At 36.0% G+C, this 25,368-nt stretch overlaps 3 protein-coding genes and 1 pseudogene across 3 annotated transcripts; 1 reads left to right on the top strand and 3 right to left on the bottom strand.

The window, feature by feature from the left end:
• Positions 1-683: 683 nt before the first annotated feature.
• LOC120163669 lies at positions 684-1,896 on the top strand (annotated as a pseudogene).
• Positions 1,897-2,534: 638 nt separating this feature from the next.
• On the bottom strand, positions 2,535-5,927 carry LOC120165395 (protein PHOSPHATE STARVATION RESPONSE 1-like). Its single transcript, XM_039174928.1, has 7 exons — positions 5,175-5,927; positions 4,880-5,069; positions 4,717-4,793; positions 4,590-4,629; positions 3,859-3,916; positions 3,184-3,253; positions 2,535-3,061 (listed from the first exon to the last, which is right to left on the bottom strand). The coding sequence occupies exons 1-7, from the start codon at positions 5,805-5,807 to the stop codon at positions 2,705-2,707; spliced, it is 1,425 nt and encodes a 474-aa protein (XP_039030859.1). The 5' UTR covers positions 5,808-5,927; the 3' UTR covers positions 2,535-2,704.
• Positions 5,928-7,284: 1,357 nt separating this feature from the next.
• On the bottom strand, positions 7,285-8,716 carry LOC120165402. Its single transcript, XM_039174933.1, has 3 exons — positions 7,784-8,716; positions 7,533-7,705; positions 7,285-7,443 (listed from the first exon to the last, which is right to left on the bottom strand). The coding sequence occupies exons 1-3, from the start codon at positions 8,621-8,623 to the stop codon at positions 7,317-7,319; spliced, it is 1,140 nt and encodes a 379-aa protein (XP_039030864.1). The 5' UTR covers positions 8,624-8,716; the 3' UTR covers positions 7,285-7,316.
• An 849-nt stretch (positions 8,717-9,565) lies between these two features.
• On the bottom strand, positions 9,566-13,433 carry LOC120165377 (MDIS1-interacting receptor like kinase 1-like). The gene is made up of 3 exons (XM_039174914.1): positions 10,505-13,433; positions 10,039-10,426; positions 9,566-9,699 (listed from the first exon to the last, which is right to left on the bottom strand). The coding sequence occupies exons 1-3, from the start codon at positions 13,167-13,169 to the stop codon at positions 9,678-9,680; spliced, it is 3,075 nt and encodes a 1,024-aa protein (XP_039030845.1). The 5' UTR covers positions 13,170-13,433; the 3' UTR covers positions 9,566-9,677.
• Between the last annotated feature and the right edge of the window lie 11,935 nt (positions 13,434-25,368).

The following is a 25,368-nucleotide window of genomic DNA, read 5'->3' as shown; positions in this document are numbered from 1 at the left end:
TTAATTACAAATTAATTAGTGAGACGTTAACTTCTATTACATTGATGATGTGATATAATAATAAAATATTATTTTTTTATAATGTTTAGGCTAAAATTGTATAAAAATCTGTCACACCCCAATTTTTTTGGGTTAATAATGATATTTCCTTAATGAAATTTGAGGACAATTTAGCACTTTATATAAAAATATTACACTGAATATAACTGAAGAAATATTCGGGGACTTATCCTTGAATTTACCCATTATTCTTTGATTAGTAAAAAAAAGGATAAAAGCAAGAAATTAAAACATGCGCTTCTGAGGATTTGAACCCACGTCTTCAGACAGTTAAATTTATTCCCCAGCTGAACCGACGATTGCAGAAATATCTTATATATTCAAAATATATTAGGCTTTAGTCTTTCCCGCGTGAAACACCAAACCAAACTTTTTACCTTTCACCCATCATCGCTACCTTCAATCCACCGCCGTTCGGCTGCCGTGGCTGTCACCGCCACCATCGTCGTGTTCACAGATGACATGCAAACGAAACTCTACTGCCACCTTGTTGAGAAACGTCGCCGTTTGCAGTGGAGAACGACTCAAAGTCGCGTCGAAAACCAAACTTTTGCCGCTAAAATGGTCGATTCCGGCCACCTCCGTGGTCCGAGTGCAACACCGCCTACATAATCAAACTAAGCATGCAATTACGGTCAAGACCCAACAGGTGGATCGCTCCATCGTCGTTGTTTTGTCCTGAAGACGTCAATAAGATTGTGCATGGAGAAGAAAAGGGATACGTGAAGGGAGAGAAGAAGAAGAAACAAAAGCTGGAGAAGGTGAATGGTTCTGTTGCGGATGAAAACGGTGCTAGTAAAGAGAATTCAGCAGGCAATGAGACAGAAAGTTGAGAATTGCTAGATTTCGGTGGTCATACAAAAGATGGTGATAGACACAAGAAGAAGAAGAAATCGAAATCTGTGATGAATGATTCTGAGGGTGGACGTCATGAAGGTGATCAGGTTGAGGTTTTCCCTTCAGATAATGCAAAAAGGACCGCAAAGACGGTTTAGTGTATCGTAAGCGATTCTCGAAAGAAGAAGATGAGCTTCTTATGAATGCAGTTGCCGAATACATCGAGTCTCGTGGCTTAGGTGAGGAAGGTATAAATATGGTTATGAACTGTGGAGCTCACCCCGAAGTGAGAAACTGTTGGAAGGAAATTCAAGCCGCCATTCCCTGGAGGCCGCTTAATAGTGTGTACAATCGAGCTCATGTTCTTTTTGAAAGGGATGAGAAGCATCCATGGACTCCTGAAGAGTTGGAGATTGTCAAAGAATTTTTTGAAAAACATGGAAGAAATTGGAGACAATATCTGTAAAAGATTGTTAAAGGAAATTGGCCGATTCACTCGGCAAGCATAGGCATCATGTAAAAGATACATGGTGTAGAATAAGACTGGCCAACGTGAATAAAGGCCGATGGTCTCAAGAGGAGTTCCAGAACTTTTTTGACTTGGTGAACTTGGATTTATCTATGAAAGCTAAACAGGACAGGATATCCAAGCACGGAATGTTGAGAGACAATATCTGTTGGACTGCGATTAGCGACAAGATGGAAACCAGGCCCTTTGTTTCCTGTTGCGATCAATGGTATAGGAGGTAAACTTCTCCTATGGTGGCTGACGGCTTATGATCAGATGTCGACGACTATCGGATGATAGATGCTCTTTCTAGCTTGGATGCTTGCTGCATGGAAGATGTTGACTGGGACAATCTTCTCGAGAATAGGTCTGGAGATTTATGTCGGAAATGGTGGGGGCAGATGCTTCAAAATATAGGTCCAAACAAGGACCTGTCATTCGCTGAACAAGTTATGTTCTTGTTAATCAATACCGCGGATCCAGAAATTTAAGAATTGAGTCTAAAATTTTAATTTTTTTTTTAAATAATGGATGTAAAAAAATTATAAATTTTTTTTCTTAACAAATTAAGTTAAATTTAATCATATTTCCAAAATAATAAGATGCACTTGACCTCTATGGGGGCTTAGTGCATCCGCCACTGGTCCCGACATGATTGAGGCCAGAGAGACCTGTGATAGCAAACGACCAATTGATCTTCCATAGGTGTGTTGCTATTGTTATCTTCAGAACGTTTTATCTTGTTTCTAGCACTGTTTTGTTAATTGCCCGTGAACTTCTTGTTTTGTTAAAATTTTATGTTGTTTCTAGCACTGTTTTGTTAATTGCCTATGAAATTCTATTTTGTCATCTTCATAACATTGTATCTGTTTCTAGCACTGTTTTATTTTTTTGGCCTGAATTATCGGTTATTATTATTATTATTTGGCATCAATATTTTAAAATTTTGAATTTTCTTTTGTTCGTTTATTAATCTATTCTTCCTCCTATTATTAATTAAAAAAAGTATTCCTTTAAAGATTTGTCACCCTAAGTAGCAGTTCTTCGGATTTGAACCGTAACTTTACATATTTATATCGGAGCGACTGGTATCAGATTGTATTCAAAGAGGGCAATATCGAATTATGCTCACGACACCTACACAACACGGTTTACCCTACAAATGAAATTGTCCACAAGAACATTATAAAAAGAATGGACCTAAAAACTTAAAAAGCTCTATCATTTATGCCAGCCTGGTCTATCCTACTAATGCAATCATCAACGAAATAATTGTTGTCAGTTCAAACCCATCATAACTTATTCTTTGATTCTTGAACGCTTCGAGGGTGGTGAACTCGACTCGGAAACATCGGCTTCAGCTTTCTCGAGGTCAGCAGTTTTAGGTGCCTCTTGCTGTCCACCCACTTCTGATGAACTTCTCACCAACATGATCTTGACATTAACAGTGTCAGTTCCAGAACTTACATGATTTGTCTGGGAGGCTTCCGGTTCACCTTTTGCAGGCGTCTCTTTGGTAGCATCTGAAGGAGTGGGTGGATTCTCTGGATTAGAAGGTGATGCCTTCAGCTTGTCTAAACCCGACTTTTGCTTCTCGAGCATCATTTGGAGGTACCGTCCTTGTTTTTCTATTTGCAGCTGCAAATTTCTTTGTATCTGCAGGGAAAGGAAAGATACGATGGATCTGAATGAGAGCACACCAGAAATTAAAAGATAAATTTATTTAGATAAATTTGCTTGAGCATCAAGTATTTGCTTTTATGCCCCCAAATTCATACCTCAAGTTGTTCATGCAGCCGCTTCTGGACTTCCATCTGTAGTTGCAAAGCTTCAGTGATCCCCATACCCCTGCTCCAGTTCAAAATTAAAAAAGAAAATGCGTTTAAGACGATGAATTAAATTAAACAAATTAATACAATGAAGCTTTATTAGACCTTGAACGTTAGGTATATTGCTCCTTATGGATTCCATTAGGAATTGACTATAATCAAATCTTTGCACAATGCAACAACAAAATAGGAACAAGACTGTAAGAATTGCAGCTCCGTAAAATTTTATGAACTAATGGGATCCATCAACCATCCCTTTCATGGTTTCAGACAGTGTTCTCCGGAAGTTGAGTTTATCGGATGATTTGCAAGAATTGAAGCATTATTATTTCCGATTAGTAGCATTCCTGCAAATTTTGGAAGACCCTAACCTTGTGCCACTAACCATGTTCTTAAAAGGTGAGATTTCCTTACTAGGAATGGCAACGTCCCACTCATCACTCGTTCATAAGAACAAAGGTCAAAAGATCTCCCACGAGTAAGCTACTAGGAATTTATGAAAGCCCAAAAAGCGTGAAGCAAGTACTCAGACAATATGTCAATGATGCAGTTCTCTAAGTCGGATAAAAAAAATACAATACAGTATTATACCATTATATAACAAAATCAGTAGGAACCACTTACGCTTTCAAATCCAGAGATGATAAATCTTCCGTAGAAGTCGATTTTTTCTCCAAGGATCCTGCAAACGAGTCATAAGTCAGATATACAGTGACAACCCCAATATGCATAATATAAATCATTTAAATCTGTCATGATCCAAAAGCCAGTCACTAAAAAAAGTATCCATGCCAACCACAAAGATAAACACTTTCGTGGAATAAATTAAGGGAAAATTTTGAATGAATGTAAGGAGGAAAATCACAAGGACAGCTAAAAGATTCCAGTTTAACCAAATGAAGGAAAAATTATCTCCACTTCATTTGAGAGGACAAGGACAATACACCTCTCAAGTGTCAACATTGCACCCACTGAAATACATTGCTATGATATCTACTGTATCAGTATGGGAGGACAGGATTATTGAGTGCATGATAGCATGCATCATAAATTTTCACTGGACAGCGCTAAAGATTCTGGAACCAATTAAACCAAATGCATTAAAAAGATCATGGATAAAGACATGATGGAATATATAGTACTGAACAATCCTCCTCAACCCCAACACAAACCACTAAGAGAAAATATCGAAACAAGTAGCAAGGAATAAACCGCAGAGAAAATATCGAAACAAGTAGCAAGGAATAAACCGCCCTTCCAAGAAAAATCTAATAAAGCAAAACTGACTGTAGATGAACGCATGAAGAGAAGTAACACAGATAGGAAAGGAAGCTTAAAGGGAGCTTGACGTATACCTTCTGATGACTCTGGTCTGTATCTGGCAGTCCTATATTTCTGCAGTTAAAGGAAAAACGTAACCAGGGCTTTTGAGCATCCATACATACGTAGATTCTTTAATAACTATAAGAGAGGCGTATGTACCTGCAAATGACTTTTAACATGATAAATAGTCAAGCCTTCAACCTTCATAAGCTTCAGAACACCCTTTGGAGTAGCTCCTGAAATTTGAAAAATACCAGACAGATTGAAACAAACGCCTAGCAATTTTTTGCAAGCAATTTCACGAGAGCCAAAAGGTACGCACTTTCGCTGCCTCCTAGTTGGTTGACAGCCTCAACAAAGGCTTCATGAAGTTCTGGTGTCCATCGCATTCGTGGCTTTGCTGGGGCGTTATTTGCTGATGAAGAGGAGTTTACAACACCACGACTTGCTACAGATGGAGAAGGAAGCTGCTGATGTTTCTGTTCAGATATGGTTGTGTATGGTTTTGCCACCTGATATGCCATGTCAAACAACATGAAACAATGATAAACTATGTCAATAAGTTTAAGTTAACGTGGTTAAGTATAAACTTCCATGATATGAAAAAAATTCCACACCTTTGGTTCCATATCCATAACATTGTCAACGAGGAGCTCATTCCAATTGGAGGCCAACGCATCATCCTCAGTGATAAGGTCTGCCCATTCCTGCCAATCATTACTTTTGCACAAGTCCTCAGATGTCATGATATCACTACAATTAGTGCTTTCTACTTGACAACTTTGGACAGTGGTGCTTATAGGAAAATCAGGGAAACCCGGATCTGTACACCAAGAATCACTATTTTCTTTGTAGTAATGACTTGACATCGTAGATTGAGGCAGCTTTTGGTTAGAAGATTGAGTTAACAACAAAGCTGCAGCACTAGGTGATGCCTGAGAAATGAAAGGAGCATTTCTTGAATGCTTCTCATGACGCAATGAAGATGAGTAATGAAGATCACTCGAAAATCCTGAGGATGATGAGAATATATGACCAACAACCCCACAATTGTTGGAAGAACGAGTTGCACGAACCAGAGGGCTTCCCATCAGTTCTCTTTTTGCAGAAACTTGCTGAGTGCCGGGTAACTTCCGATATGTATCATCCAAAGGTGTTGAAATGGCTGGTAAAGATGATGACGGTCCTTCAGACACCCCCAGGTTTCTTGCACCTGATCTCTGAATGGATAAAGCAGGCCGTGCCTCCATAATTGTCCTTAAATAGAAAATTGAAGACGTCAATTATTTGGTCAACCAATATGATCTTAACTAGCTCAGTTCATACTGTTACAGACAAACAAATGAAAGCAACAGAAAGCATCCCTGTTCTTGGTTGAAAATGCCCAAAAGGAAAGGTCATACCTTTTGGCTTCAATAAACATCATCCAATAAATAAATTAATAATATTGACATGGATAAGAAAAACAGTAATGAGCAACCCCAGAAAACACCGAGGAAATACTGCTAAAATATTAAGATGCAAAGATAAGCAAACATGCTCGCATGCTTTCTTACAGATATGTTAAACAAATAACAATGTGCTTAAATGGATGCCTGTTCTGAAATTCCTAACAAATGAGTTCAGTTAACCCAAACATAGCGTAGAACGAAATGATGCCCACCCTGCAATTCATATCTCGACATGACCATAACTTAATCTGTCAGCCCTTCGTTTTAAAAGCAATTCTTGTTTTGGTCAAAAGCCCACCAATTGAAAACGTATGAAAATTTAACAGAAACTTAATTGAATAGAAAACAATAAATTTCAGATATTCTCCGGAAAGGCGAAATTAAGCAAAACGAAGCAAATGGGTACAGCGATTCTAACCTAAAAACTTGATGGAAACTTCACAGGATTGAAAACCCACCGAAAAGAATCGAATCCAAACAAGAAAGAACTGTGGAGGAAATATTATAGATAATAGGCGGGGTTTTTTTTTTAAGAAATCCGTCACCGGCGTTAAACCATCGGATTACGTTTTTTTGCGTCTTCTTTGTGATCCTTTTCTGACTCTGCAGCTAATAAAAGAGAAACAGTGATTTAGCTGACGAGCTTTTCGTGGCGCGTGTTAGGTCACCTCTCTGGTGATGAGTGGAACATGGTCCTCAACAAGCATCAACAATGGATGGCTTTAGCTGTGGGGTTCACATGATTGTCGACGTGGAGGGTTGTGATAGGCTAGTGGGAAACTATCCGCTTGGCTGCACGTAGGCGTAATTGTGACTCGATGCTCGTATGATTAGAGACATGGTCTTTCAGCTGCTAAAAGGCCAATAGCCACGGGGGACTCTGCAACTAGCATTATAATCTTTTCTCGATTAGCCTTATTTTAAAAAATAAGATAAATTACACATGTGACCATTAATTATAGAAAAAAATCAATCTGAATACTTATCTTTTAATTTTATTAATTATATCATTTAATTATAAAATTGAACCAAGTTGTATTTAATTTTATGTTTGAACCAAGTTAATTTTATGTAAAAATATTTAAGAATTAAATGATTAATAATCTTACGAACAAATATTACTTATATTCAAGTTAGATTTACTATTTACTTATAAAATTTAATGTCTTAAAATATTTACACGTGATCATGGTTGATTTTGTGATTATGAATGGATTAAAATCAAATATCGGTATCATGAACAGATTCGTTGTTTCCTGAAATTCATATATTCAAACAATTATTCCTTATTGTACATTTGCAGGTTGCTTAAGCTCTTGCCAAGGTTCCCTGATGAATTCGTGAGGGAATGGCATCAAGATCGCCAGGCGCTGCACATTCATTTCCGCCCTCCTCAGTTTCCCATAGGAAAGTAGCATAAGCTGCATGAACATGGCTGTAACAACAGAAGAATTCAAAGTTTTTACCCCCCAGTCTACAAATCAAGGAAAATGACAATGAAGGGTGAAAGCAAATTATGATTACCTGTCTTGTGGTGAGGCTTGAACTGCTCGTTCGAAGTAGCTTGAAGCTCTTTCTTCATCACCATGTAGCTCCCACACTAACTTGGCATATTGTGACAGAGTTCCACCGTCTTTTGGATCTGCTAAAATGGCTCGACCGTAATACTCTTCTGCTCCTTCTAGGTCTCTCTTTGACTGTTGAAAGATGCTCGGTGATTGTCGTCTCGAAAAGAAAGTAAACGAAAAGGTGTAAACTGATCATGGAACACTGACCTGGTACAGAAACTGAGCATAGTTCTCCAAAAACAAAGGGTTCCCTGGATTTTCCTCCACCATTCTCTTGTAGTACTCCTCGACTTCACCATCTCCGTTAGAGCCTGCTGAGTTAAACCCACCGCTTCTGTTACCATATCCACCACTGATACCGCTTCTGTTACCGCCATCCGTGGCTGTCTGTATCCCTGTAGGAAGAAACATTTCTTGACCCACCAATCCTTTTTCATCGATAACTTTAACCTGCTCATTCAACAACAGATTGTCCAAACTGATTGAGTTGAATCCATGGCTACTACCCTTGACAGCAGCAATTACCATTTCTTCATTTTCTTTTAACTGAAATTCCTCTTTTTCTTTTTCTTCTTCTTCTTCGAAATCACTCTCGTCTTCTTCCTCGCACCTCGCCCCTGAATTATAAATCGAAAAGGAAGGGATGGTTTCCAACATAAAGCAATTGTTTCTTGCAGAAAGCTTCTTGGGTTGGTTCCGATGATAGAATTCCCCACTGCCATCGTAAGCTGAATGGACAAGTCCTTCCAAGTTCCCTTCGGATTGAGCTCGGCGAAAGCCTTTGAGTTCAAAATCAGAAAACTGATCAACAACGGAAGGAGATATAGGGGAAGAGCCACAATAAACTGCTGTAGAGAGGTGCAGTGAGCCTGGAGAGGGATGAAATGAGAGCCTGTTGTGGTGAGTGCGGCCATGAAAGGAGCTTGATGGGTGGTGTCTGAAAGGGCTGCCTGTTTCATAGTAGTGACTGTTGCTGTTAGGACTATCAGCAGCTATGGAAGATATGAGTGATCCAAGAAGGGGAGTTGAAGAACTTCTTAGCATCATTTCCCCCCTCTTCTTTTCTCTGCTGTCTTTTCTGCTGATGATGGTGCCTTTTGTGGCGGTGCTTTGGGATGTCAAATTCTGTGAACAAATTGAAGAGAGTCGGTGAGCAACTAAAATATCTTCTCTGATATTTATATTTCTAGTTAACTTATAAATATTGAGATTTGAATTGATTTATTATATCATTTGTGTGGGGGAGGTATCTTTGATTTGATCTTTATAAAGGATAAAAAATCAACTCGACGTTTGGAGAAGGTAATTTAATTCAGATTTATTAATTTTTAATTTGATTTCATTTAAGAGTTATTTGTCAGAAAAAAAATTAAGTTTAAATTAGATCAAATATTATAAATATTAAGATCGGATCAGATTTTGATTTAGAAGAGAAAATTTCGACTTAATTTTAATTTGAAATTAATATAATATTTTTCTATAAAATTTTTTTATTTAGATTTTTATTTTATCAAATAAATATAAAATTATATATATTGAATCAGATTAAATATAATTTTTTGTCCTACGGATGAAACCTCTTTAAACACTTAAATTTAAGTCAAATCAAATTCAAATAGAAAAAAAATATACTTTTCAGATAAGATTAGATTAACTAAAATTTAACCTGTTACCATCTAGGTGTGCCAGGTATTATTTGGTGCAATTACCACGTTTGTTACAACGTTAGCCAGGTGGAGTTTTTAAGGTCTTTATACTCGGTTTCATTGCCACGTGACGAGAAACGTTCTGTTTGGAACATTCTGCCCTCGGACAGGACAGCTAATCATGCTCTGCATCGTTGCAATAATGCAAGCAACTGGACAATTTGAAGAGTTTATTAGTTTTGGACCTTTCTATTTTTCTTTTTTTTTTGTCTTGGAATCTTTCTCCAGTCGGTTGCCTTTTTGCAGCCATGTTCAAAATTTTCATTTTGTCAAGAAAAGCATCTGAGGTACAATGAGAATTAACATATATGAACCAGTGATTACAAGCATTTAACAAATACAATGCTACATACAAAATAGAATTTAGTTATGGAAAGTGAACTGTTATTCTGTTCCTAGAGCAGACCATTTACCGGTTGTTAGGTATGACTCATAAATATACCAGTAAAGAGGACAGGAGATGGAGCGGAGTGAACGAAGCGAACATCAACTGTCCTTACAAAGAAAGTCTCGTTGTGGGGTTACGAATTATGTAGCTTGAGGGTGCGGGGGCGCAGGCCCCGCGGTACGGTACAGGGTTAATTTTATAATTATGTACCAGGGTTTTCTATTATAAATAGAGATGTAACCTAGACCTAAAATATCATTGAATAAAATTCTAGCGCCGCCTAGGCACCGAGGACGTAAGCACATTGCCGAACCTCGTAAAATTCTCGTGTTCTTTCATTTTCTTTACCCGTTTTCGTCAACACCGGTGATGTGCTAAACACCGGCATCTCTTTGGTCGATGCATTTCCGCCATTGCTGCTGCTATCACTTTTCCTCCTCGGCTTTGCTTCACCGAGCATCGTAATCACGTCCCGCATGGATGGTCTGTCCTTGGGGTGCTTGGCAGTGCAGAGTAGTGCTATCCTAACGACTAAGAGCATCTCCACTTGGATGTTCTTACAGTTCCCTAAATTAGGATCTAATGCCTCTTCTAAAGCTTTGTTGTCTCCAACCTTTCTTCTAATCCATTCAACAATGTTGGCAGATTCTCCGAACTCAGGATCTAAAGGCCGCTTCCCAGTTAAAAGTTCGAGTAAAACCACCCCGAAGCTGTAAATGTCGATCTTTTCATCGACCTTCAAGGTGTAACCATACTCTGTTACATGAGCATTAAGAAATAAATTAGGATTGTCGTCAAATCCATGGAAATGAGATGTTAAAACTGCCGACTTACCAGGAGCTATGTAGCCGTAAGACCCTGCAACCATCGAGACTGTTTCATTCTTTCTGACCATCATCCTAGCCAAACCGAAATCAGCGATTCTTGCCTCGAGATTTGCATCGAGCAGTATGTTGTTCGACTTGATGTCTCGATGTATAACAGGCGGATGACAATCATGGTGGAGATAAGCAAGCCCTTGTGCAACTCCAAGTGCTACGTTATACCTCGAAACCCAATCTACCAGCAACCGACCGGCTTGCTTGCCATTCAAGGCATCTGCTAAGCTACCGTTTTGCATGTACTCATACACCATCATCATGCTAGTATCATTATGAAGGAATCCTAATAACCGAACTATGTTTCGATGCCTAAGTTTCCCTAGGAGATTCACCTCTCCGACGAAATCCCCACCCTTCCCAGATTCAACATCAGCTCCCGACCTCCACAACTTTTTAACTGCTACAACTGCATTTGACTGTGGAATTTCAGCCTTGTATACGACCCCGGTGGCTCCCATCCCGACCACATTTGTTTCTTTGATACAGTCTACGATGTCAGCAGCTGTGAAACCAACAATTTGGAATGCCATTAATCTCCATGGCCATTCTCCCTTTCTTGCTTCAAACGTTTCTTTGAAGCAACCACCATGTGAGTACCACTTTTTATAGAGCAATCGCCCACCGATGAGTAAGATTCCAGCTGCTAGAACCAAAGAAATCCCGATGAGCCACTGGGAAACAATATGCTTTGCTCGCAAGCTTCTTTGCCTTGACGAAGTTTCTGAATACAAGTTACATGGAGGGAGAACACCACCGCAGAGACCGGCATTGCCGATGAGGTCATCTGGATTGATTGTTCGTAGCACACCATTTGCAGGAACCTGTCCCTCTAGTCTGTTATATGAAACATTGAACATTTCTAAAGCTGGAGAGGTTCCGAAATTGTTAGGTATCCCACCTGATAGAGAGTTGTTAGACAGATCAACAACAGCCAAAGTGGCCATCATCGCAATTGATTCCGGAATTTCTCCGGTCAATCGGTTACTCCTCAGATTCAAAGTGACTAATTTCTCACACGAAGCGATGCTAGCAGGAATACTTCCTGTGAAATGGTTTGTTGCCAGATCAAGAACAGATAGTGAAGGCCAATCCTGAAACTGATCTGGGATTTCACCATCCAAGTAATTGTTGGCGGCAATGAATGTTTGCAGGCTCGGGATAGAAAGAATGGTAGACGGAAGAGAAGATTGAAGGTCATTACTAGAAAGATCAATAAAAGAAAGTGATGTAGATGAAGTTATATCGTCCGGGATTCTTCCGGTGAGGCTGTTGTTTGCCAATTCTAACCTCTGAAGCCTCCAAAGTTTACCGAATCCTACCGGAATTGTCCCGGATAGAAGATTATTCTGGATTCGAACACGAACAAGCGACGAACAGTTCGATAAGCTGACCGGCACCGGACCTGAGAAAGCATTGTTGAATAGAATGAGTTTGCTGAGATTGCCTCCATTGCACAAGGTTTCTGGGATTTCACCAGAGAACGAGTTCGACGATACGTCCAACCACAGCAACGGTGAATTCTTGCCAAGATCGATTGGAAGTGATCCTGACAAGGAATTGTTCCACAACTCAAGCACCTGCAATTGTGTCAAACCTCCAATTCCAGCAGGAACCGAACCTGATAACCGATTGCACATTAAGTTCAAGAGCTGTAAGTTCTTAAGCTCGGAGATCTCAGCAGGGATTTCTCCAGATAACTCGTTATCAGACAAATCCAGCACCTGCAACGAACTGATGTTGCTGATCGACGGATGAATCTTTCCTTCAAAACTGTTCTGATACAAGAAAACTGTTTCCAGTAGCTTGAGTCTCCCTAGTTCAGCTGGAATCTCTCCATTAAGATTGCCAACAGCCAGATCAAGGTACTTTAGACTAGAAAGGTTACCGAACTCGACCGGAATACCGCCTTCGAATTCATTGTACCCCATAATTATAGTCTCCAGTGATGAAAGCTGCCCGAGTTCCCCCGGTATCTGGCCTGTAAGATTATTCCCTGAAAGGCCAAGAAACTTCAACTTCTGCAAGTCCTTGAAAGACTTCGGGACTGAACCCTGGAAGAAATTTCCTCTCAGGTCTAGAGTCTCCAATGAAGTTACATTGCCAAGATCCTCAGGGAGCACACCTGTGAAACTATTGCTCGAAGCATTCAGCAACGTTAGCCCCGAAACTCTTCCAAAACACACAGCAAAGCTCCCATTGAATGAATTCTGGCTCACGTCAATGCTCCTGAGTGACGTGAGATCCGTTACAGTTTCCGGTAAGGCCGACGACAGTTCGTTGCAGCACAAGTTGAGAGAACTAAGGTGTTTCAGCTGTCCAATATCGTCCGAAACTCGTCCGCTGAGATTCATGTAGGACAGATCAAGCTTTTCAACTGCCCCATCAGAGTTGCACCATATTCCAGTCCAGTTACAGTGAGCTTTTCCCGGAAACTTCCAATCATGGAGGCTATTCAAAGGATCGACAAGACCGGCCTTTATCGACAACAAAGCCGAAACTTCATCATTCGAGCTGGGTTTTTCAGCAAGACCGAAAGAACAAGAACCAATGCAGTAGCACAAGAAGAAGAAGAAGAAGAAGTGGGTTCCCAGTTTCATATTGATCTTCTTGACTGGCATCTCAGTGGACCATCTTCCACAATGAAGAACTATTAGCAGGGACAAGTTGAGCAAAGTGGCATGTTACAATTACATTTGTGTTTCTGAACTTCGATGATCAAGTGATGGGGAAGAAGACTGGTTAATGTATAAGTTTTGGTATATAAAATATTAAAGAAATGAGTGATTAGTTTAATTATTGGAGAGCTCGTGAGATCTTGGGTTCTGGAACAGCTGTTAATCGAAGTAATGACGAGCAAGCTTTTGGACTTTATTGGAAGTTTCCCTGACATTAAACACGGAAAAGAATACGTTTCTTCCTTCTTCGTCTTTTTTTAACAAAGGATTAATTATACTCCAAGACCATGAACTATTCAGAGTTTAGAAATTTGGTCCCTCTTCTTTTAGTTACAAAATTAAAAGAACGGGTAACTTGTAAGTATGACAAGAATGTAGGATTTTATTGTGTGGGTAAATGATAATTTTGAGTAGAAATACAAAAAGAAAATGAAAAGGCTGCATGTGGTCCAAATCATTTTTGTAAAGAAATGGTAACTTGTAAGTATGACAAGAAAATTAAAAGAACAGTTGATATACTTCACTCTTTGTGTGATTAGGCACTGATAAACCCAAATTACAGAGAGAGAAAAACACTAAACAATTATAGGATGAAATATAAATTTTTTATCATTTAACTTTATTCTCACTCCTATTTTAGCTACTAAAATTTAAAAATTTTCAATATACTCGTTAAACTTTTAATTTTAGATTCCTTTTGATTTCTGGTGATTGAACATTATCTTACAAATTTCTGCAGTGGGGAGGTGAAGAAGATCGAAACAAGTTGTATATCTTGATTCTACACTGAACACATGATCAAAATTGTAGATCAAAGTGGTTTAGGGTTTTATAAGTTGTAGGTTTTAGGTGAGTTTTACGAGTTTTTATATGATTTTGAAAAAAATCTAAATTAATAGAATTATAGAAGACGATGAGACGAGTTCGTCAGTGTCTTGAGTGGTTAGAAAAAATACCAAAGGATTTTAGTCCTGATGCGATATAAGGATTAAAGTGTAAAAACTTTCATCTTTAAAGGAAGAAGATGAAATAAAACAAAATTTAAAAAAATGTGTTAAGGATGTGGATAACACTTGAATGCCATGTAAAGAAAAGCAATCAACTCAAGTTATTATCATATCAATCATTTATGTCTAATATAACGCTTGAGTGAGCGAATTGAAAATTCAATGAGTAAATTGAATTTTTTAGACTTTACTAATTAAAATAAGATCGAGGAAAAATTGAGTAATGGAATCTATATTTTACCCATAATTGTAAACCCTCATTTATCATTTTAGAGACATAAAAATGAAATTCTTTTGTATTTATTTGATTATTTAATATATAATTAATAAAGATTCTTTACAAGCACCATTAAGATAATGAAAAATGTATTTAAATGCATTTATCATGGTCTTAATGGTACTTCAAAAATTATTTTTTTCATGTATTCAATAATTATTCATAAATTAATTCTATGTGAGTGGGACTTTAGTTATTTGTTATGATTGAATTGGATAGAATCTTTCCACGTTATATGCCAACTAAATTTAGGGACTAAGAAGAGAGAGACAAATTTTAAAGATGTAAAGTTATTTATTATTTTCATTTTGATTAATCAAAACTATTATTATTAAACTTGATAGATATTAATGAATAAAAATGATTAGTTCAATTTAAAGCTTGCAATAATATTAACCGAATGATTACATAATTTAATTTAATTAAAATATTAATTAGTTAGTAAAATATGTTTTATTTTCGAAAAATTCTACAACGCTCGTCGAGTGTGGATGAGCACCGTTAATGATGAGTATCATTAAATTAATTGATAAAACGTTAAGTTATAAATTATTAAACGTATAATTACAAATTAATTACAAACCTAAATGTAATTTAATTAAAATACAATATTTATTTCATAAAAAAATACAATATTTATAAAACATTAGTTTTTAAGATAAACTATACTATTGACCACCTAACTATTGACCCCTTTTAGTTTAACTACTGTTTTTTTAAATTTGTCAATCAGGTCACCTAACTATTTCAATATTGTCAATCAAGTCACCTGCCGTTAAATATAAACGAAAGAGATGATGTGGCAATTAAGAAAATTTGTATAATTACACATTTAGTCTTCGTTACTTACACGTTCTATTAATTTGGTCTTAACTTTTATTTAATTCAATAAATTTAATCCTCAATCAGATGATGACATGAGTCACTATGTGATTAGATTTTTTTTATATTTTTATTAATTTAATAAAATTTTCATCCAATCAAATGGTGTCGGGTGTCACCAATTGAATGAATAGAAAATAAATTGAATCAATAACCGCTGCTGGTGAGGTTTGAACCCTAGAAGTGAGGAGACAAAGCAAATGTCCCAACCATTAGGATGCACCATTCAAATGACAAATCTATCACGACATAATATATATAGATAATGACAATAAAAAAATAAAATGACCTAATAAGAACTCTAACATGGAATAATTGAATAATACGATAATATGATATATATATATATACACAAATATTATAAATGATTAATATGTGAATATATTTTATTTATATTTTAAATTATTTTTAATGAAAAATAAAAAAAAATAAAAATAATTTTAATATATTATGATTGAAATATAAAGAAGAGCTTAGTTGAATTAGAATTTTTATGATAATTGAGGGATTATTGTAGTAAGCATTTTAACTTATGCATTGACGTGTTTATATCTCGGTTAGAGTAAGAGTTTTATATTTTATTATTTATGCATTATATATTTGAAGAAAATTTTAGGGGTACTTGATTTTATTGAATTGATCTAATTTTAATATAGAGTTGTTAAATAAGATTAGAATTCGATCGACGTTATAATATTTTAAAATATAAGATATGATATGATACATATATAGATAATGAGTTTTATATTTTATTATTTATGCATTATATATTTGAAGAAAATTTTAGGGGTACTTGATTTTATTGAATTGATCTAATTTTAATATAGAGTTGTTAAATAAGATTAGAATTCGATCGACGTTATAATATTTTTAAATATAAGATATGATATGATACATATATAGATAATGAGTTTAGGGTTTGGACCCTATACCATTGGAATAAAACAAGGAACCCTAGAAGTGAGGAGACAGAACAAATGCCCCAACCATTGAACTGCACCATTCAAATAACAAATCTATCACGACATAATATATATAGATAATGACAATAAAAAAGGGAAAATGACCTAATAAGAACTTCAACATGGAATAATTGAATAATATGATAATATTTATATATATATATATATATATATATATATATTATAACCGATTAATATGTGAATGTATTTTATTTATATTTTAAATTAAATAAAAATAATTTTAATATATTATAATTGAAATATAACGAAGAGTTTCGTTGAATTAGAATTTTCCTGATAGTTGAAGGCTTATCGTAGTAAGCATTTTAACTTATGTATTGACTTGTTTATATCCCGGTTAGAGTAAGAATTTTATATTTTATTATTTATTCATTATATATGAAGAAATTTTTGGGGAAACTTGATTTTATTGAATTAGTCTATTTTAATATAGAGTTGTTAAATAAGATTAGAATCTGATCGACATTATAATATTTTAAAATATAAGATATGCTACATTTTAGTTTAATAAAATTAGAATAATGAAGACAATTTATTAATTTAAAATATGTAAAATGATACATTTCAATTATAACATACTAAATTCACTTTTATTTTAATTTTTTTGCATTAAATGTGATTTAAGATATAAATAAAACATATTCATTTATTAATCAATTATAATATTTGTTTATATATATTTTATATTTTCATACTATTCAATTATTTCATGTTTGAGTTCTTATAAGGTCATTTATTACTATTAAATATATATATATATATATATATATATATATATATATATATATATATTATGTTATGTATATTAGACAAATTTTGCAGTCTAACTTAGTGGATAAGATGCTTAGTTTTCCTGCTTGTTTCCCAGTTTCAAATCCCACCAGCAACAATTATTGATTTAATTTATTTTTCATTCATTCAATAGGTGACACGTGACACAATTTTATTGGATGGAAAATCTATTAAATAAAAATATTAAAAAAATCAATTACATAGTGACACATGTCACCATCAGATTGAAGATTAAATTTATTGAATTAAATAAAAGTTATGACCAAATTAATAGAATGTGTAAGTAATGAGGACTAAATGTATAATTATAAAAAAATTATTAATTGTCATGTCATCTATTCCGTTAATATTTACCGGTAGGTCGCTTGATTGATATGATTTAAATAGTAGGCGACTCGATTGACAAACTTGAAAAATCGGTGGTTATAGTAAAAGGGGTAAATAATTAAGTGGTTAATGGTATAGTTTACCCTAAAAACCAATGTTTTATAAATATTATATTTTAATTAAATTACATTTAAATTTTTAACTAATTTATAATTATACATTTATTACTTTATTGTTTAACATTTTATAAATTAATTTAATAATACTCATTATTAACAGTGTTCATCATCCTTTCTTTTTTCTATACATTATTATATAATTATTGTTTTATGATGAAAATAGATTTAACAGAGAGAAAGGGTGTGCATGTGGATAGATTTGTCTTTATTCTTTAATTGATTAATTTATATTAAATACGGTAGAAATTAATTAATTAATTAATTTATTTTATTTATAATTTAAGAGTTAAAATTTTTAACATATTTTAAAAAATTAGTATTTCATTTCATTTCATTAAATTAATCAATTGACTTCTCAGTAAATTTATTTCTTTAGAAAGAAAAGAAACTCCCAATTGCAGTATTAAAGAAAAGGAATGTTCTGTTCATTCAACAATTAGTAAAGAAAATAAAAGAAAAATGATAAAGAACTGAAGTGAAGAGATGCTGCACATCATCGATCATGATCCACCCACTATAACTTCTTTTCTTTATATTATAAATATTAAAAATAAAATAAAAAATTAAACTCTCACATGCTAACATGTGGGTTGATACTTGATTTTCTTTTATCCTTTTTATTTTTATTTAATAAAGGTGAAAAGGTGCAGTTTCTCTCTTTATTTTTATTTTATATATATATATATATATTAAATAATTTTTACCTAAGGGAGAGACGACCGTTCCAACACTTAGCCCGTCCTTGAAAATATCATTGGAGCATCGTAGAAGAAAGCAACATAGTTAAAAGAACCGGAACAAATACGAACAAAAAGATGCTACCAAAATCTAATGGGGCACCGACTGTTCTTCTGGTAGAAGATCTGGGAGGAATGGAATATCCTCCGCCAAATTCAAGATCTCCGAAATAGAGATGCACCCCGGGATTCTTCATTTTTATTTTACTTCCCGCCAAGACAGAACCGTTACTGCCTTGAGCGTTGTCGTTGGTATAAATGTTGATGCAGCAACAGCCTTCCGGCTTGTCTGACATGCCACGACGAATGAACATTATGGCACCAGAATTGGTTCCGTCTATGTTGATGTGATTGAAACTCGAGCCGATTTCCGTGGCACTGCTGTTGGTTCTCGACATTGTGTGTTTTTTGGCTTCTTTGATTGGGTATCGACTCTTTTGTTTATTCTCCAGTTTGCCTCAACAGCAAGAAAAGTTAAATGTTCCATTAGAGTGGCTTAAACTACACTCTTTTCGTTTATTTTATTTCTCATATTGGAGCAAAAACCCAAATTATGTATAATTTCCCAATGAAACCTAATTAAACTCCCTTTTTTTAAAAAATGAAGCAATAATGATATTTTCATAATTATCTTGTGTTGACTATGCACCGAAAGTGTGCATAATAAATGCAACTTTCGGTGCTGCTTGAAAAAAAAGGGGCAACAACTATTGTTGATTTTTCAGCAATGGTAAAATTTCATTTTTAGCCATTCTAATTTAGGGTATTTATAAATTAGTCCTTAAAACTTCAACTATAAATACCCTAGCTCATTTAGCTTCAAAATCATCCCAAAGCATTCTAGCTTTCTTCCAATACTAGAGAGAATTTAGAGATTTTCTTGAGAGTTGTTTTCTCCTTTTTATCAAGAGAGAATTATCAGTGTTTTCTCCTTGGTCGATCGAGAGAAGTTGTAATTCCTATTTTCTCATAGTGAAATTCTTCTACCGTTGCCCGTGGTTTTTACCCTATATTATTTAGGGGTTTTCCACATAAATTTTGTGTCTCTTTTATCTTCATTTTTATTTTATCAAATTATCAGTTGCGATTTTGCTCTATCCGATAGCCGTCTTCTGCAACAATTGATATCAGAGCCATATTAGAGTGTGTAATATATGTTTATTGTCTTTGTGGTTGCCACCAAAAGGTGGATCCTCCAACATAAGAAAGTAAGAAGTTATTACTCATTCTTTGAAGGTTCCAGAGGACTATTCACGATAGTAAAATAGTGGGAGCTATCTGTAAAAGAAGCTATGACAACGAAATTTGATATTGAAAAATTCAATAGGAGAAATTTCTCATTGTGGAAATTGAAGATGAAGGCCATTCTAAGGAAAGACGGTTGTCTAGCAGCTATCAGTGAAAGGCCGATGGATTTCACAGATGACAACAAATGGATCGAAATGGACGGGAATGCTATGGCAAACTTTCATCTAGCATTAGCAGATGAAGTATTGTCAAGCATCAAGGAAAAGAAGAAAGCTAAGGAGATATGTGATCATCTCACCAAATTGTACGAGGCTACATCGCTGCACAATAAAATTTTACTTAAGAGGAAATTGTACACTCTCCGTATGTCAGAATCTACTTCAGTGACGGAGCAATTAAACACACTGAACACGTTATTTTCTCAGCTTACATCCTTAAGATGTACAATATGAGAACAAGAACGTGCTGAACTTCTACTTCAAAGTCTATCTGATTCGTATGATCAACTCATCATCAACTTGACAAACAGTAATGTCATCAGTCTAGTCTTCGATGACGTTGCAGCTGCTGTTCTCCAAGAAGAAAATCGACGCAAGAACAAGGAAGACAGACAAGTAAATCTGCAACAAGCAGAAGCGTTGACAACGATGCGAGGGAGATCAACAGAACGTGGCCAAAGCAGCAGTCACAAACATGGTAGATCAAAGTCGAGAAGCAAGAAGAATTTAAAGTGCTACAACTGTGGAAAGAAGGGTCACTTGAAGAAGGATTGTTGGAGTCTAAATAAAAACTCCAATCCACAAGGCAATACCGCAAACACTTCAGAATATGGAGATGCTCTATGTTGTGAAGCTTCAACCACCGTGGAAGGTAGAAAGAGATATGCAGATATATGGCTCATTGATTCGGGAGCAACATATCACATGACCTCAAGAAGAGAATGGTTCCATCATTATGAACCTGTCTCAGGAGGATATGTGTATAGTTGCAATGATCATGCCTTAGAGATCGTTGGCGTGGGAACCATCAAATTGAATATGTATGATGGAACAATTAAAGTTGTTCGAGATGTGCGGCACGTGAAAGACTTGAAGAAAAATTTATTATCCTACGGATTGTTGGATAATAATGCAAGCAAGATTGAAACACGGAAAGGAATCATGAAGGTGTTCCGTGGAGCGCTTGTGGTGCTGAAAGGCGAAAAGATAGCTGCTAACTTGTACATGCTGAAGGGTGAGACTTTTCTAGAAGCAGAAGCCTCTGTTGCCTCATGTAGTTCAGATTCTGCAATGTTGTGGCATTAGAAACTTGGACACATGTCGGAACAAGGAATGAAAATCCTTGTGGAGCAAAAGCTACTTCCAGGCTTAACAAAGGTAACACTTCCTTTATGTGAGCATTGCATAACAAGTAAGCAACACCGGTTGAAATTCAACACGTCAAATTCTAGAGCCAAAAGTGTTCTAGAATTGGTTCACTCTGATGTATGGCAAGCACCAGTTACATCCCTAGGCGGAGCAAAATACTTTCTCTCATTTATTGATGACTACTCCAGGAGATGTTGGGTGTACCCTATTAAGAAGAAGTCAGATTTATTTTCAACTTTCAAAAACTTCAAGGCGCGGGTGAAACTTGATTTTGGAAATAAGATCAAGTGTTTTAGAACAGATAATGGAGGAGAATACACAAGCGATGAATTTGATGACTTTTGCAGGAAAGAAGGCATCAAAAGACAGTTCACAGTGGCGAACACTCCTCAACAAAATAGAGTGACAGAGCGGATGAACAGAACCTTGTTAGAAAGAACAAGAGCAATGTTGAGGAATGCATGCCTAGAAAAATCATTCTGGCAGAAGCAGTCAATACCGCCTGTTATTTGGTGAATCGAGCTCCATCAACTGCAATAGATCTGAAGACACCAATGGAGATATGGACTGGTAAACCAACTGATTAATCAAACCTCTATGTATTTGGAAGTATTGTGTACGTGATGTACAACGCCCAAGAAATTTCAAAGTTGGATCCAAAATCCAGGAAATGAAAATTCTTAGGGTATGCTGATGGAGTAAAGAGGTATCGCTTGTGGGATCCCACTGCCCGCAAAGTAATCATTAGCAGGGATGTTATCTTTGTAGAAGATAAACTACAAAGAAAAGAAGAAGATGATAGCACTGAAAAAATCAGAGACTACACATATACATGTGGAAAATGAGGTTGAAGAAGGAGATTCTTCTGAAGAAGAACCATCACATGATGAACAAGAACCATAAAGTTCTGAAGCACCAACAACTCGTCAATCAGATCGTGTGAGAAGACGTCTTAATCGGCACTTAGATTATGTTATAGAAGGCAATATTGCATACTGCCTTTTAACAGAGGACGGTGAGCCATCAACATACCAGGAGGCAATAAACAACTCAGATGCTTCACTATGGATGATGGTGATGCAAGAGGAAATTGAAGCCCTTCATAAAAATAATACATGGGACTTGTGCCACTACCACAAGGAAGGGAGACAATTAGAAACAAATGGGTCTTCAAAATCAAGCGAAATGGTGACGATCAAGTTGAGAGGTATCGTGCAAGACTGGTGGTCAAAGGATATGCTAAAAAAGAATGTATTGATTTTAATGAAATATTTTCTCTTGTGGTTCGACTAACAACAGTTCGAGTAGTTTTGGCAATGTGTGCTACATTGAAATTACATCTAGAGCAGCTAGATGTTAAAACAGCTTTTCTTCATGGAAATCTTGAAGAAGAGATTTACATGCTCCAGCCTGAAGGATTTGAAGAAAAAGAAAAGAAGAACTTGGTTTGCAGGTTGAACAAATCTCTGTACGGTCTAAAGCAGGCGCCGAGGTGTTGGTATAAGAGATTTGATTCCTTCATTATGTGTCTTGGATACAACAGACTTAATGCAGACCCTTGTGCTTATTTCAAGAGGTCTGGTGATAACGATTTTGTTATATTGTTGTTGTATGTGGATGACATGTTGGTTGCAGGACCCAACAAAGATCATATTGACGAATTGAATGCACAACTGGCTAGGGAATTTGAAATGAAGGACTTGGGATCAGCAAACAAGATTCTATGGATGCAAATTCACCGAGACAGAAGTAATAGGAAGATTTGGCTTTCACAAAAGAATTACTTGAAGAAGATCTTGTCACAATTCAGCATGCAAGATTGTAAGTCAATTTCTACCCCTCTTCCTATTAACTTCAAATTATCCTCCAGTATGAGTCCTAGCAGTGAAGAAGAGAGGATGGAGATGTCTCGAGTACCGTATGTATCAGCAGTGGGAAGTTTAATGTTCGTTATAATATGCACAAGACCAGACATTGCACAAGTAGTGGGAATGGTTAGTCGGTACATGGCGAATCCAGGCAAAGAGCATTGGAATACAGTAAAGGGGATCCTTAGATACATCAAAGGGACTTCAAATCTTGCATTATGTTACGGAGGATCAAACTTACTAATCAATGGTTATGTAGATTCTGACTATGCAGGGGATTTAGATAAAAGCAAATCTACTACAGGATATGTGTTCAAAATTGCTGGTGGAGCTGTAAGCTGGGTTTCAAAATTGCAGTCAGTTGTGGCTACGTCCACAACAGAGGCAGAATATGTAGCAGCTACACAAGCCAGTAAAGAAGCAATTTGGTTGAAGATGCTATTGGAGGAGCTTGGGCATAATCAAGAGCATGTTTCTCTGTTTTGTGACAGTCAAAGCGCCTTGCATCTAGCAAGGAATCCAACATTTCATTCAATGACAAAGCACATACGAGTTCAGTACCATTTTATTCATGAAAAGGTGGAAGAAGGGACGGTAGATATGCAGAAGATCCATATCAAAGACAACATAGCAGATTTCATGACGAAGACAATCAACACTGATAAATTTACTTAGTGTCGATCCTCTTGTGACCTGTCAGAGACGTAAGCAACATGATGGTACAAGGTAGAAAGAATGGTGTGAAGATATGATTGTTCCAATCAAATCTTCAAGTGGGAGATTGTTGACTATGTACCGAAAGTGTGCATAATAAATGCAACTTTCGGTGCTGCTTGAAAAAAAAGGGGCATCAGCTATTGTTGATTTTTCAGCAATGGTAAAATCTCATTTTTAGCCATTCTAATTTAGGGTATTTATAAATTAGTCCTTAAAACTTCAACTATAAATACCCTAGCTCATTTAACTTCAAAATCATCCCAAAGCATTCTAGCTTTCTTCCAATACTAGAGAGAATTTAGAGATTTTCTTGAGAGTTGTTTTCTCCTTTTTATCAAGAGAGAATTATCATTGTTTTCTCCTTGGTCGATCGAGAGAAGTTGTAATTCCTATTTTCTCATAGTAAAATTCTTCTACCGTTGCCCGTGGTTTTTACCCTGTATTATTTAGGGGTTTTCCACGTAATTTTTTTGTCTCTTTTATCTTCATTTTTATTTTCTCAAATTATCAGTTGCGATTTTGCTCTATCCGATAGCCGTCTTCCGCAACATCTTGGGATGGGACAACATTTATCTAAACCCAAACTTAATCCGATCAAACTTTTTAAAATCCAACTCGAAACTTAAATTTCATAAAAAAAATGAACTAATCAAATTGAATTGGACAAAAACCTATCGAATACGAACTTTTTGCTATCCCTAATTGGTACTTAATTGATCAAAATAACTAATGATAAATCATTATGAATTATATGTCAGGTTTTGGGATTTACTCGAGGCATTTTGCACAGAGTTGCCAGATAAATAAGGAAATTCCCTCTTCCCCGAACCCCAAAACCAAATAAATCATTTCAGAATCTTGATATTGTTATAAATTATGATTTATACGTCAGGTTAGGGATTTACGCCAAATTAAAGCCCCTCTTAAGGTGTTTGATGATCTCCCAAAAAACTATACCCAACCAAATATTGCATTTAGTCGTGATGAGCAACTCTTTCTAACTGGAACATCCATTGAGAAGAAGAGTACCACTAGAGGTTTGGTGTGCTTTTATGATTCTTCAAAACTTGAACTTGTTCAAAGAGTTGGGATATCTCCATCTTGCAGTGTTGTGCAATGTGCTTGGCACCCAAGATTCAATCAGGTAAATCATACTCTCTTATCTTTGTGCATTATCCTAAGCACACATTCTCTTGCTTGCATGATCAAAAAGTATTAACTGATAACAATAATATGAGACATTTCTATAATTTCGTTTGTTAAAGATATTTGCAACATAAGGAGACAAAAGCCAAGGAGGGACTCATGTACTATATGATCCGACACTTGGTGAGAGAGGAGCTCTTGTTTGTGTTGCACGTGCACCCAGGAAGAAATCTGTAGATAATTTTGAGGCACCACTTGTTATTCACAATCCTCATGCACTACCATTATTTAGAGGCCAACCCAGCCGTAAGCGTCAACGGGAGAAGATACTGAAGGATCCTATCAAGTCACATAAGCCTGAACTTCTCATAAATGGACCAGGACACGGTGGTAGGGTTGGTTCAACCAAGGGAAGCTTGTTGACTCAGTACCTTCTTAAGGTAATGGTGTTTTACTCTCAACTAACTAACCTGTCTAGTGTTCCTTAAAATTTTAATGTTTGTATAACTAAATCTGGTGGAAGAGACTTACCTGTTGCCTCTCGTTGCAGCAAGGGGGACTGATCAAGGAAACATGGATGGAAGAAGATGACAGAGAAGCTATACCTAAGTA

Source organism: Hibiscus syriacus, unplaced genomic scaffold, assembly GCF_006381635.1.
Source record: "Hibiscus syriacus cultivar Baekdansim isolate YM2019G1 unplaced genomic scaffold, ASM638163v2 tig00002919_pilon, whole genome shotgun sequence".
In the NCBI taxonomy this organism is placed as follows: Eukaryota; Viridiplantae; Streptophyta; class Magnoliopsida; order Malvales; family Malvaceae; genus Hibiscus; species Hibiscus syriacus.
Note: the sequence above shows the minus strand (reverse complement) of the source record. Positions and strands in the feature narration are given on the sequence as shown.